At 57.9% G+C, this 12,509-nt stretch overlaps 1 protein-coding gene across 9 annotated transcripts in view; it reads right to left on the reverse strand.

The window, feature by feature from the left end:
* Positions 1–654: 654 nt before the first annotated feature.
* EHMT1 (euchromatic histone lysine methyltransferase 1) overlaps positions 655–12,509 on the reverse strand; it is a 153,068-nt gene continuing 141,213 nt past the window's right edge. For all 9 annotated transcript variants that reach the window (XM_066255583.1, XM_066255584.1, XM_066255582.1 and 6 more), the window contains 4 exons: positions 11,766–11,852; positions 10,756–10,834; positions 1,925–2,100; positions 655–1,815 (listed from right to left, as the gene is read on the reverse strand). In XM_066255583.1, coding sequence (XP_066111680.1) covers positions 1,641–1,815; positions 1,925–2,100; positions 10,756–10,834; positions 11,766–11,852 — 517 coding nt within the window. In that variant the 3' untranslated portion in view covers positions 655–1,640. The remainder of the gene's footprint in view (positions 1,816–1,924; positions 2,101–10,755; positions 10,835–11,765; positions 11,853–12,509) is intronic.

The raw sequence follows: 12,509 nt of genomic DNA on the forward strand, positions 1-12,509 counted from the left end.
TTCTTTCTCTGCGGACTGGTACCAAATGGCCCACAGACCGGTACTGGTCCGCAGCCCGGGGGTTGGGGACCACTGACCTAGAGGACCAGTCACACCTGTCCAATCGGTCATGCATGTTCTTGCACACCAGGCCCTGGCCGCCTGCCTGGTGGTGACCTATCACTGAGGGATGTAGGGAGGCCCCCACAAAGCGGCTCACTAAGTCAGGACAGGTCCTGCTGTGCTGTGCGCTGACTTGTGTGTGTGAACATGGAGCATTCAAGCTATTTCTTGCAGTGCTCACGGGCTCCCTGGTGGGTGAGGCCAGCCCTCTCGGGACAGAGTCTGTGGACTCCTGCGCGGGGTGGCAGCCATGGCAGGAGCGGCTACAGCAGCTGTATCAAGACTCAAGGGCAGAGCCAACTCTGATGCCAGGGACTCACCTGCTACTGCTGTCAGTGTCAGGTGCGGCCTGGGTCTCAGTGTCCACACTGGACAGACACACATGCTCTGACACACACACACACACACACACACACACACACACACACACACACGCTGACATGCATGGGCTCTCCAAGGATGGCCGGAGGGTGTGGCCGTGTGCACCGCCCACAGGAAGTGCATGGGTTCTGAGAGACCAACTGGAACTGGTGTCACAATAAAGACCTTCGAGTATTTCTCTTTTTTTTATTGATTTCATTGAAAACAGAACAAGAAATGGTCTGAGCCAAAAGACTGCTCTTAAAACTGTCAAAAACATTTTAACAGAAAAAAATAAACATGACTGCATTATGAATGTTTTAGAAGTTGCACAAAAAAACCCCACTGTTACTGCACTAATTACAGTATTTAAAAAAGTGTATGCCAAAAAAAAGGTATGACCTGCAGGCCGCCACACAAAAGGTGACGGCGAATGTATTCACACTACAAGACTACCGTTTTAAAAAAGATTCTCCTGCATTTTATTCTAAAATCACTCTGTTCTCTGTACAGTTGATATTATTTCACATGGTGAGTAGAGACTACACCAGAATCAGCACCGTTATCTGTGTTGGGTTTTATTTTTTGTTGTCCTAATGTTCAATAATGGTAGAAAATAAATCAGTTTATTCATCATCATAGCATGTGGCTTAAAAATCGACAGAAGGGGCCAGTGTCACAGCACTGGCCAGCTGTGCTGCGCGCCTGTGGGCGGGGCCTCTTGCACCACCAGCTGCATCCTGGAGCTTAGCGCCTCCGAGGTCTGATGTGGAGCCAAGTGCTTCTTTAAAAAGCAAACCCACATTTTCTCTCCAAAGTCATGGCAGCGTGGCCCCGACCCCTCTCAGACGGCGGTTGGGAGTGTCTGTGCAGCGACCGGGGCCGTGGACAGGTGGCTTTAACAGAGCAGCTTGCGGGTGACAGTGGCTTCAGCGGGTGCCACATGGAGGAGCCTGGGCCGACAGGATGCTGCCCAGCAGCCCAGCGGAGGGACGGGGAGCAGAGGGAACGGAAACGTGGAAATGACCAAACTGCCATCAGACTCACACGGCCGTACAGCGAGGCCCAGTGTCCAGAGCACTGCTGCCCGCCCACTGCACACGGCCTCAGTCACCCTGAGCGCTTCCTCTTCCCCCTGAACCGCAGTGTGAACAGCGCAAGCAGCGTCTCGTCTCGTCTCATCGGGAGCTGGTGCTGCAGGAGCTGGTGTCGGGCAGGCCGTCCTCCGGAGCCTCCTGGACGCTGGCCTGCCGCTGGGCCAGGGCCAAGCTGGAGTGCCGGCACTTGGGGGAACCGCAGCGGCAGCTGAACAGCTTGCCTTTGATGTCCCAGAAGCGCTGTCCGTAGTCGAACCTGTGGAGAGAGCAGAGCTGAGGCCGTGGGGATGAGAGGGTCACAGCCCGGTGCTGCCGTCCCTTCTAGGTCAGTTTCAGAGCCTGGCGGGAGGGGACGCACCACCTACCCCAGCTGCTCCCCAGCCTCGATGAGGCGGGTGCTGAAGAAGGCGATCCTGGGGAACCGCAGGTCCTGGTGCGACATGAAGATGCGCACCGGCACCAGGTTGGGCTCGCAGTGGTGGTTGATGAAGCGGCTGACGTTCCCGTAGAAGCGTGCATCAATGCAGTACAGCTCTCCGTCCTGGGGGGGAGAGTGGGCATGGGCGCACGGGCAGCGTGTCCCAGGGGCAGGCACAGTCAGGACAGGGGAGCCCCAAGTGGCACAGCCATCCCCACGTGGGTCTGGTCAGGTGGGGAGAGCCCCCACCACGAGAACCTCCTGTGCACGGGGGGGGGGGGGGGGGGTGCAGGGACGCAGGAACCAGGGGCCACATGGCTCAGACATGTGGGGACGCCAGGAGGGAAGCTATGCTCAGGCTGAAGGTTGGCAGGCCATGGGTGTAAAAATGGTGATACTGGGACGCGGAGGACCCAGGTTCAAAACCCCGAGGTCACTGGCTTGAGTGCAGGCTCATCTGACTTGAGCACAGCTCATCAGCTTGAGCTCAAGGCCGCTGGCTTGAGCAAGGGGGTCACTCTGTCTACTGTAGACCCCGGTCAAGGCACATATGAGAAAGCAATCAGTGAACTACTAAGGTGCCGCAAGAAAAAATTGTTGCTTATCATCTCTCTGCCTTCCTGTCTGTCCCTATCTGTCCCTCTCTCTGACTCTCTCTCTCTATCTCTGTCATTAAAAAAAGAGTGGTGGTTGCCTGACCAGGCGGTGGCGCAGTGGATAGAGCGTCGGACTGGGATGCGGAGGACCCAGGTTCGAGACCCTGAGGTCGCCAGCTTGAGCGTGGGCTCATCTGGTTTGAGCAAAGCTCACCAGCTTGGACCCAAGGTTGCTGGCCCCAGCAAGGGGTTACTCGGTCTCCTGAAGCCCCACAGTCAAGGCACATATGAGAAAGCAATCAATGAACAACTAAGGTCGCAACGAAAAACTGATGATTGATGCTTCTCATTTCTCTCTGTTTTGTCTATCTGTCCCTATCTATCCCTCTCTCTGTCTCTGTAAAAAAAAAAAAAAAAAAGTCTGAGGATCCTTATGAAAGTTCCTGAATAAAAGGTAATAAAAAAATTTTTTAAAAAGAGTGGTTGTTACAGCAGAGACACCTGTGGGCACAGACAAGAGCCAGTTCTTCCCCCCGACCCTGTCCCGAGCACCCCTCCCAAAGAGGGACACAGCTGAGCATGAGAAAGGCCGAGGAGGGGCTGATTGAGCATGGGCCCCCACCCGCAGAGGCTGCAGCCTGAAGTGTGGCCCCACCCCTGGAGCTGTGGGCAGGTCCCCACAAAGCTGACAACATGGAGCAGAGAGCCGGGCCACGTGAGGGAGGTTAAACTAGCTGAGAGAGGGTGACGCCAGGACAGAGGGCCGTCCCTGCCAACCCAGCCACCTGCCCTGGCCCACAACCCACTTCTTAGAGAATCTCAAAGACGCCAGGGTGCAGACAAGCCCGTGGCACAGACTGCCCGAAACAGACGGAGCCTCCAGGAAGGAGCGCTGACACTGGAACTCACACGGCAGCCCCATGTGTGTGTGGGGACATCCTGGGGGGGCAGCCCCGTGTGTGTGTGTGTGTGTGTGTGTGTGTGGGGGGAGCAGCCCCTTGTGTGTGTGGGGACATCCTGGGGGGTTGCCCCGTGTGTGTGTGTGTGTGGGGGGGAGCAGCCCCTTGTGTGTGTGGGGACATCCTGGGGGGTTGCCCCGTGGGTGTGTGTGTGTGGGGGGGAGCAGCCCCTTGTGTGTGGGGGACATCCTGGGGGAGCAGCCCCGTGTGTGTGTGTGTGTGTGTGGGGGAACAGCCCCTTGTATGTGGGGGACATCCTGGGGGAGCAGCCCCGTGTGTGTGTGTGTGTGTGTGGGGGGAGCAGCCCCTTGTGTGTGGGGGACATCCTGGGGGAGCAGCCCCGTGTGTGTGTGTGTGTGTGTGTGTGGGGGGAGCAGCCCCTGTGTGGACGGAGCACAGGTGGAGACCCCTGGGGAGACAGTGGGGTGTGGAGTCTGGCCCAGCAGCGGCCTTGCCCGAGCCTGGGTGAGTGCCGGCAGGAGGGAGGATGGCAGAGAGGATGGCAGGGAGGGCAATGTGGACAGAAGAACCGAAGCCGCCTCCTGGGAGGCGGAGCCTGCGCACACACCTTCCCATCAACAACCAAGGGCACAGCACATCGGAGAAATGGTGGTGTTGCCCACGAGGACCCGGAAAATGACTGGTCTCACGACTGGAGGAAGCCACCCGCCCCACAGCTGCCACTGGGTCGGGTTCAGGCCCCGCTGTGGAGGCATCAGCACCGGGAGCGGCCTGGCCGAGCGCCGGCCGAGGGTCTCCGGGCTGCAGACGCGCGGGGCACACGAAGCTGTCCCGACGGCTCCCACAGGCCCAGCACAGGACAGTTCGACCCTCAGCACAGACGGTGGTAACGAATGAGAACACGGCAAACACCCCACGAGCCGTAACTCATGCTCAGCGAGTGAGGAAAAGGCCCAAATCCCTGCGCAGCCTAGATGCCCCAGCCCCGTGCTCCGTGCAGTAGGAGCAAGAGGCGCATGTCCCCGCCTCTGCACGAGGAGACTCAAACCCCGGGCTCGGGTGGGAACGGTCTCTCGTAAGCAGAACCTGGTAACGTGGACTCGGGCGTGGCGTGGAGGGGTCCCCTGCTCTGGGCCTTGGCGCCCCCCACCCGAGACTTCTGCGTCCAGCCCCGTGTCTCACAGCAGAACAGGTACGGTTTGTCGGGAGGTTTTGGTCATTCACGCGCCCACACGCAGCTCAGACCTACGGGGCTGAGGCCACCGTCCTTGAGCCAACAGCCTGTCCAGACCTGACCGCCGCTCCGCCTAGCCACCACCAATCCACCCTGCACACTCTGTCCCCTCGGGTCTCTGAAAGGTGGACTTCTGTCTCGGACGTCTGTGCTGCTCTTTCTGTTTCTATGATCAACAGCCGGTCCTGATGCAGAAACTCTGGAACCAAGCCCACTCGAGAGGCGCAGGCTCGGGTGGAGGCCTGAAGAAGGTGGCGAGGGGGCCGAGCAGGGGGTGTTTGGAAGGTTCTAGAACAGCAAGAAGGACAGACTGTGGGTTTGACGCAGACCTGGGTGAGGGGTAGTCTAGGCTAGGAGAGGGTGGGTGACATGGTGACAGGTGGTTCGATAGAGGAAACACCCAGAAGGCAGAACCACAGCATCCTGACGGCCAAGACGGTGGGCCCTGGGAAACCGCTGTATTCCTGTGGCCCAGAGGGGCGGAGCCCATGGGGGGGGGGGCGGGTGTAGCCAGGTGGAGTCAGTGTCTGGAGGCCAAAGGCAAGGACTGGGGGCAGTGGTCCTGCTGGATGGCTCTGGACAGTAGCAGAGTCCAGGTCTTGGGGGGGGGGCTCTGACCGGGGTCTAAGAGCGGAGAAGTTTCGTGTCTGTTGAACTGATAATTAAGAAGGGAGACAAGGGGTAGCAGTGCTCAAAGTCTGGGGGGGGGGGGTGAGGACCAGGGTCCAGGGCTGAAGGCTGCCCAGGGCAGAGGTCCTGGAGGGCTGGCTGGAATCAGAGAGCAAGCTTACAGCTGAGCTCGAGGACTGTGGGAGCCTGGCCGTCAGGGTCCCGCGGGTCTGCAACCTGACACGTGGCGCCTGCTTGGACCCCAGGCGGTGTCAGAAGATGGTGAACTGAGACGGAGCAGGAAGACGGGACCGGCAGGGCTGTGGGGCCTTAGAGAGGTGCACGGGGACACCAGTGGTGACGGGCTCGGGCCAGACCAACCGCTGCCTCAGGGCTGCAAACACAGAGGCTGCACACCCAGCACACGGCACTGCCGTCACACTGTTCCCACAACAAGGAGGAAAAACAAGATCAGCTCAACAAACCCGGAAAACACTAAACACGACGTAACTTCAATTTGCGAGACTTGGGGGCCCGAGCACCAGCATGCAGGTGAACCCCGGACTTGGAGACGCACGTGGCCGGATTGCAAAGGAGACCACGCTGACCCGTCAACCATGTCCCCAGGAAACCGACAGCATCACCAAGAAACATTTATGTCGAGTCGTGAGTTCATCAGACCACAGGTTAGAAAGTTACCTGAAAAAAATGCCCCTGTATTTCCACATATGAAACAAGTAAGAAGAAAATCACCCCTTAGCGTGGAGGTACCTGGCACAGGGACCCCGCTCAAGACAGAGCAGCACGCACTGGGTGTGCCCCCCAAACCAGCCAGACGCGGATCCCACAAAACACACAGCCTGGCAACGCTGGGACACATGCTCGTGAGTGCTCACTCACGTGGAAGCCCTGCAGCTGCACGAGGCCCAGCGACAGAGCACAGCCCGAGTGCCACTGTGGCATCTACGCGAGAGATCGCGCTGAGCAAGGCAGACGGGCACAGAGCTCAGCCTCACTGACCTCAGCAGGCTCGCCCGGCCAGCCAAGGAAAAAAAGCCAGATGAAGAGGGGATGCCATGACTCCATTTGTACGACATTCAGGGAAAGGGAAACCTGGAGGGACGGAAAGGTCAGGGTGGCCGGGAGCTGGGGGGCCAGGGGCCAGGAGCGGCTCCACACACACAGAATTATGCAGAACTCAAAGCCAGCCCCAGCCTCACCCTCGCAGGACCCTCCCCTTGGGTCTGGGACAAACAGACAGCTTCTCACTGACAACATGGCAAAGGATGAGGTGTCTCCTTGTGAGCGTGTCACATGCTCCAGCTCAGAGGTCCGTGCTGGCCTTGGGGGATGTGCTCCTGGGCAAGGTGATGGGCATGAGTCGTGAGGCCCCGGCACTGACAGTGCTGGCTGGCAGCTAGTAGCAAGGAGGGCCTCAGTCCTACAGCCAAGACCTGAGTTCTGACAGCCACCCTGTGAGGCTGAGGCCAAGACCACGGTCTTGAAAGGACCACGCCAGCAACCTGCCCACAGGCTGTGAAGTCACTGATGGGCACATTAGTGGGCTGGGCTTGTGGTGACTTGTTCTGTGGCAGCAGCACCAATAGGAGGCATTTGTAAAAACTGGGAGCACTGTGCAAAGCGAGGGTGAATTTGCTGTATATGTTATGCCTTCATAAACCTGACTTAAAATTTTAATGTGCCTGACCAGTGGTGGTGCAGTGGACAGATCATTGATCTGGGACGCTGAGGACCCAGGTTCAAAACCCCAAGGTCACTGAATTGAACTTGAATTCATCAGAATGACCCTAAGGTCACTGGCTTCAGGCAAAGGTCACTGACTTGAGGCCAAGGTCGCTGGCTTGAGCAAGGTGTCACTGGCTCGGCTGGAGCCCCTCAATCAAAGCACATGTAAGAAGCAATCAATGAACTACAAATTAATGCTTCTCATCTCTCTCCCATCCTGTCTCTATCTTGCTCACTAAGATGAATGCTACACACACTGAACAAAGCATGGGACCCTAAAATGCCCACTGCACTCAGTGGTCAAAGAATGGAGCCTTCTCCGGGCGACAGGGAGCAAGGCAAGGACAGGAGCAGTCACAGGCTGGAGAAGTCAGACTCGGTGCTCACACGGGATGCAGTATGTACACAGAACATGTGACAGAATCTTCAGAAAAGCCACGAGAATTAATATGTGGATTTAGCAAGGTTAGTACCAAAAACTCCACCTATTCCGTTGTCTCATCAAAAAACAACCAGAAAGAAAATGAAAGCAATTCTGTCACAGGAGCAGGAAGCACTTGGGAATAAATCTCAGGGAGTGTGCAAGATCCGAGCCCTGAGAGCTAGGATGCTCTGCAGTCTGACCTCAGCGGAGACCGGGACCTGGCCTCAGTCAGAACCAGGAGCAAGAAGACTGCACCGTCCATATGCCACAGCCCGCACCGACGGCGGGTCTGACCCCAGACCAGCATGAGACCGCGGCCCAATGCCACCGACAGGAAATGCAGGACAGAACTGCGGGGAAGATCTGGAAAAGGAACACGGTCTGAAGACTGACAGGAGTCGGGGGAGGGGAACAAGGTCTGAGAAGTAGCCAACAGGTCAAAGGGAGGAGCACGGGCCAGACAGACCTGCTTCCGCAGCGGTGAGCAGGCTTTCCCGCGAGAGCCGCACGGTCACAGGGCCCCAGGCGCCTGGAGCCTCCCCTCAAACCCACACAAACCTGAGTCAACGCAAACCATGGGTCCCAATGTAAAAACTCTAGAGAAAGGAAAAAAGGCCCACAACCCTGCACACAAAGATGTCTTATGACACAGAAGGCAGGAAGCTGACACACCCAGCTTTTTTTTTTTTTAAGTGAGAGGAGGGGAGACAGTGAAATAGACTCCCACATGCGCCCTGACCAGGATCCTCCCGGCAACCCCCATCTGGGGCAGATGCTTGAATCAACTGAGCCACTGGCTGCAAGAGGGGAAGAGGGGGAGAAGGGAGAGAGGGAGGGGAAGAGAAGCAGATGGTGGCTTCTCCTGTGAGCCCTGACTGGGAATCAAACTGGGACATCCATACACTGGGCTGATGCTCTATCCACTGAAACAAGCGGCCAGGGCCTGAAACACTTCTAATATTGGCGGACGTCACTGGGAAGCCAGGGCGGCCAAGGCCGGCAGAGGCCGATGCACACATGACCAGGAATCGTGATGAGTGCCTACATCTCAGCAGGGACAAGCCACTTAATTCAATGACAGGCAAGAGTACCTTAAGTTTCCTCAGGAAAGAAGATATAAGAGGCCAGTGACCCTGTGAAGAGATACTGTACCCACAGCCACCAGGGAGGTGCAGTCATTGCCATGACCAGAAAGTCACCTAAGAGAGATGAAAACTCACAAGAACAGATCTAAAAAGTTCCAAGGTTTACTTGTACTACAAAAGCTGCAGGCACCAGGTCCCTCCATACACGAGGGTACGCCTTGCATGGTCACCATGTGTGATGCCTGGCCAGACATGCAGCCAGCTGGCAGAGCACAGAGGGGCACACTTGGACTCCACCACAGGAGCTTCTGGCACAGATGAAACTCGCCTACGAAACGGAGCAGCTGGTGGCCAACAGGTCATGTGCCAGGCAAGGGCACTCAGGTGTGGACGTGGTCCATCATCTTGCTGTGGTGATGACGATGCTGGTGTATATACATTCACTAAAACTAAAACCGGGCCCTGGCCAGTTGGCTCAGTGGATAGAGCGTTGCTCCGGTGTGTGAACATCCTGAGTTTGATTCCCGGTCAGGGCACACAGGAGAAGCAACCATCTGCTTCTCCACCCCTCCCTCTCTCCCTTCTCTCTCTCTCCCTCTCTCTCTCTTTCTTCCCCTCCCACAGCCAGTGAGTAGCAGCTCAATTGGTTTGAACACTGGCCCCGGGACACTGAGAATAGCTGAACATCAGCCTCAAAAAGCTAAAAATAGCTCGGTTGATCCAGGCATTGGCCAAAGATGGGGTTGTCGGGTGGATCTTGGTTGGGGTGCACAGGGGAGTCTGCCTCACTACCTCCCCTCCACTCATCTAAAAACAAAAAGGAAAAAGATAAAAATCCAACAACAGATATACAAGATCACATACAGAAAATCTGAAACAGCCCAGGGAGTATAGAAGACTTAAACAAGCTAATGGGACATAAGAAGGTGTGACCTCAAAGACCCCACCCAACTATAGATTCAACACTGTCCCAATTGAACCCCTAAGGAGTTTGCGGACTCTGTGAAGCTGATTTAAAACTTATAGGAACTGCAAGAGACTAAGGGCAGTGAGGCCTCGTCAACGTCCAGGGAAAGAGGGCGTGACCAGTGCAGGCACGGGCAGCCCACGGCAATATGGGGGGGATAAAGCTTGACCCGCCTGGCAGATGATGGCACGCACACATAAAGGCCAAAGGGCAGCTTCAGGGACATAGGTTAGCAGACAGCATTCAGGATGTCACAAAAACCCACTACAGATACAGAGAAAAGGACCGACTGATCAGAGAGCAGGAAGAGAAGAAACCTGGGCACCAGCAGCAAACAAACCACCGCAGGATGACGTCTAAACGTATGTCAGGGAAGCGTGTTTATCCGGGAATGCTAAGAACCGCTGCAGACAGACAGCTGGGATGCGGGTCGGCCAGACATGGAGCAGGCAGCTCACAGAGGCCTCCTGTGACCACTCACATGTGCACTCCGGGGTCACATGGCACCGAGGGCCAGGCCAACTGGCCGTCCTGGGGGTGAGCGGTGCCCGGTAGCTCTGCTTGTCTCACACACACTGAGGAGTGGGGTGGGAGAGGGCTAACGTCAGCCACCCGCCCACATTTGCCCTGACCGAGGGGTGACTCCACAGCAGAGAACGCTGTTCCCTGCTCCACCCAAGCTCTGTGGCCACCGCAGCGACTGCAGTCCAGCCCGTTCTCAAACAGGCAATTTGGGGAACAAGGGGCAACCCTGGGAACCAGGGGGTGGGGGTGGCGCAGGGTGGCATCGGAAGCACCTGGACACTGGGAGCTGGACTGGACGCCGCCAGGCTGCTCCTCTCCCAGCCCCCAGCTCTCAGGAGTGCACCCATGTCAGGTGCACACACACGCATGCGCACGACCACTGTTCACACACACCCCTCACCCGTCACACGAGGCTCACTACCGCCCTGTGGTCTCACTGCACACGTGCCCCTGGCGGCTGTGCAGGCTGTGGGGGTACCCGGATGCCAGGCTGGGGTTCAGAGGGCTGGCTGACACCTCCTTGGGTCAAGGTCCCAGTGACGCTGCCCTGAGCTCTGGGCACAGAAAGGCCAGAGCTGGACAGTGGGAGACACTGAGGAGGGCCCACTAGGACAGACACGTCTGTGCTCAAGTCCAGCCCGCTCTCCACGCCCAAGCCCTCGAACCCGTTACCTTGTTGTCAAGATCAAAGAGGTAAGAGTCTTCTTCCCGAACATCCGCCTCGGAGTCCGAGATGAGCTCGCCGACGTATCTGCAAGGAGAGAAAGCGTGTCACCCTCCTGAAGGGCAGGGCGAGTGTGCAGGAGCCTGACAGGCCGCGAGCTGCAGTCACACCTGCTGGCGAGTCTGAACCAGGACTGAACGTTAGGCTGCAGAACATGGTGACACGGAAACCCTCTGACCAGGGGTCCAGAAGACCCTCCCAACAACAGTGCCGCCTCTGAGGCGCGAGCAGGAGAGACCTGCGGGAGGAGAGGGGGTGGGCCTGGCGCTCAGGGCAGCCCCTCCCCACTGAGCCTGGGGCCCCGGGCAGGCAGCGTGCACTCCTGTGCCTGCCCCTCACTGTGGCAGCCCCTCCCCACTGAGCCTGGGGCCCCGTGCAGGCAGCGTGCACTCCTGTGCCTGCCCCTCACTATGACAGGCCCTCCCACTGAGCCTGGGGCCCCGTGCAGGCAGGGTGCACTCCTGTGCCTGCCCCACACTATGACAGGCCCTCCCCACTGAGCCTGGGGCCCCGTGCAGGCAGGGTGCACTCCTGTGCCTGCCCCACACTATGACAGGCCCTCCCCACTGAGCCTGGGGCCCCGTGCAGGCAGGGTGCACTCCTGTGCCTGCCCCTCACTGTGGCAGGCCCTCCCACTGAGCCTGGGGCCCCGTGCAGGCAGGGTGCACTCCTGTGCCTGCCCCTCACTGTGACAGCCCCTCCCCACTGAGCCTGGGGCCCTGTGCAGACAGCGTGCACTCCTGTGCCTGCCCCTCACTGTGGCAGCCCCTCCCCACTGAGCCTGGGGCCCCGTGCAGACAGCGTGCACTCCTGTGCCTGCCCCTCACTGTGGCAGCCCCTCCCCACTGAGCCTGGGGCCCCGTGCAGGCAGCGTGCACTCCTGTGCCTGCCCCACACTGTGGCAGGTCCCCCGACAGCAGCTGCAGCAGCCGCCAGGGCATCCCAGGTGCTCACTTACTCGCAGACAAAGGTGCCCACAGGGATGTCCTGCAGGGACCGCACGCCCCAGCCCATGTTCTGCGTCCGGTAGAGCTGCAGCCTCACCCTGGAAAACATAGTCTGTGCTCATGGCTACGTCCACAAAACATTTGGCTCCCGAAACACAGGACAGGAGTCACCTTTTGAAAATGCCTTAAAACTTGATACATGGCAAAGGAGTGACCCCCTAGAGAAACCCAGAATGCCCACTGCCTGACACCTCAGAAGTCACCTGATAGCATGTGGGGCAGACCTGGCCTCTCTGTGCCTCAGTTTCCTAACCTGTAACATGGGACAACCCTGGAATGAGCCCTTGGGGTGCAATGAGGACTCAAGGGGCTAATGCTTCTGCTGACCCCAGGCACTGACACAGGTCAGCTTGGGCTGCAGGTCCGGTGTAGGGACTTTCCCAGGCCCCGAGAGCCATGAGCATCCCACTGGCCCATCTGCATGCCCAGGAGTCCTTGTGGAAGACAAGCATGTGTTTCTGCACCCCAAAGGACTTTCTGTCACACACAACAACAGAGACACGTAGGTTGGTCACAGTGCTCTGAGACCACTGACGTTAAGAAACTCACAACACTATGGAAATTAGTGCTCAGGTCAAGTGACCTAATGTAAAATGTCCCTTATAACCTATAAAGACCTTTAAGTCCCCTAACCCTTGGGTACACTCAGGAGGGAAGGTTTATGACCAGAGCCCATGGTGTGGCTCTGGGTGGTC

This window comes from Saccopteryx bilineata, chromosome 2 (assembly GCF_036850765.1).
Source record: "Saccopteryx bilineata isolate mSacBil1 chromosome 2, mSacBil1_pri_phased_curated, whole genome shotgun sequence".
NCBI lineage: Eukaryota > Metazoa > Chordata > Mammalia > Chiroptera > Emballonuridae > Saccopteryx > Saccopteryx bilineata.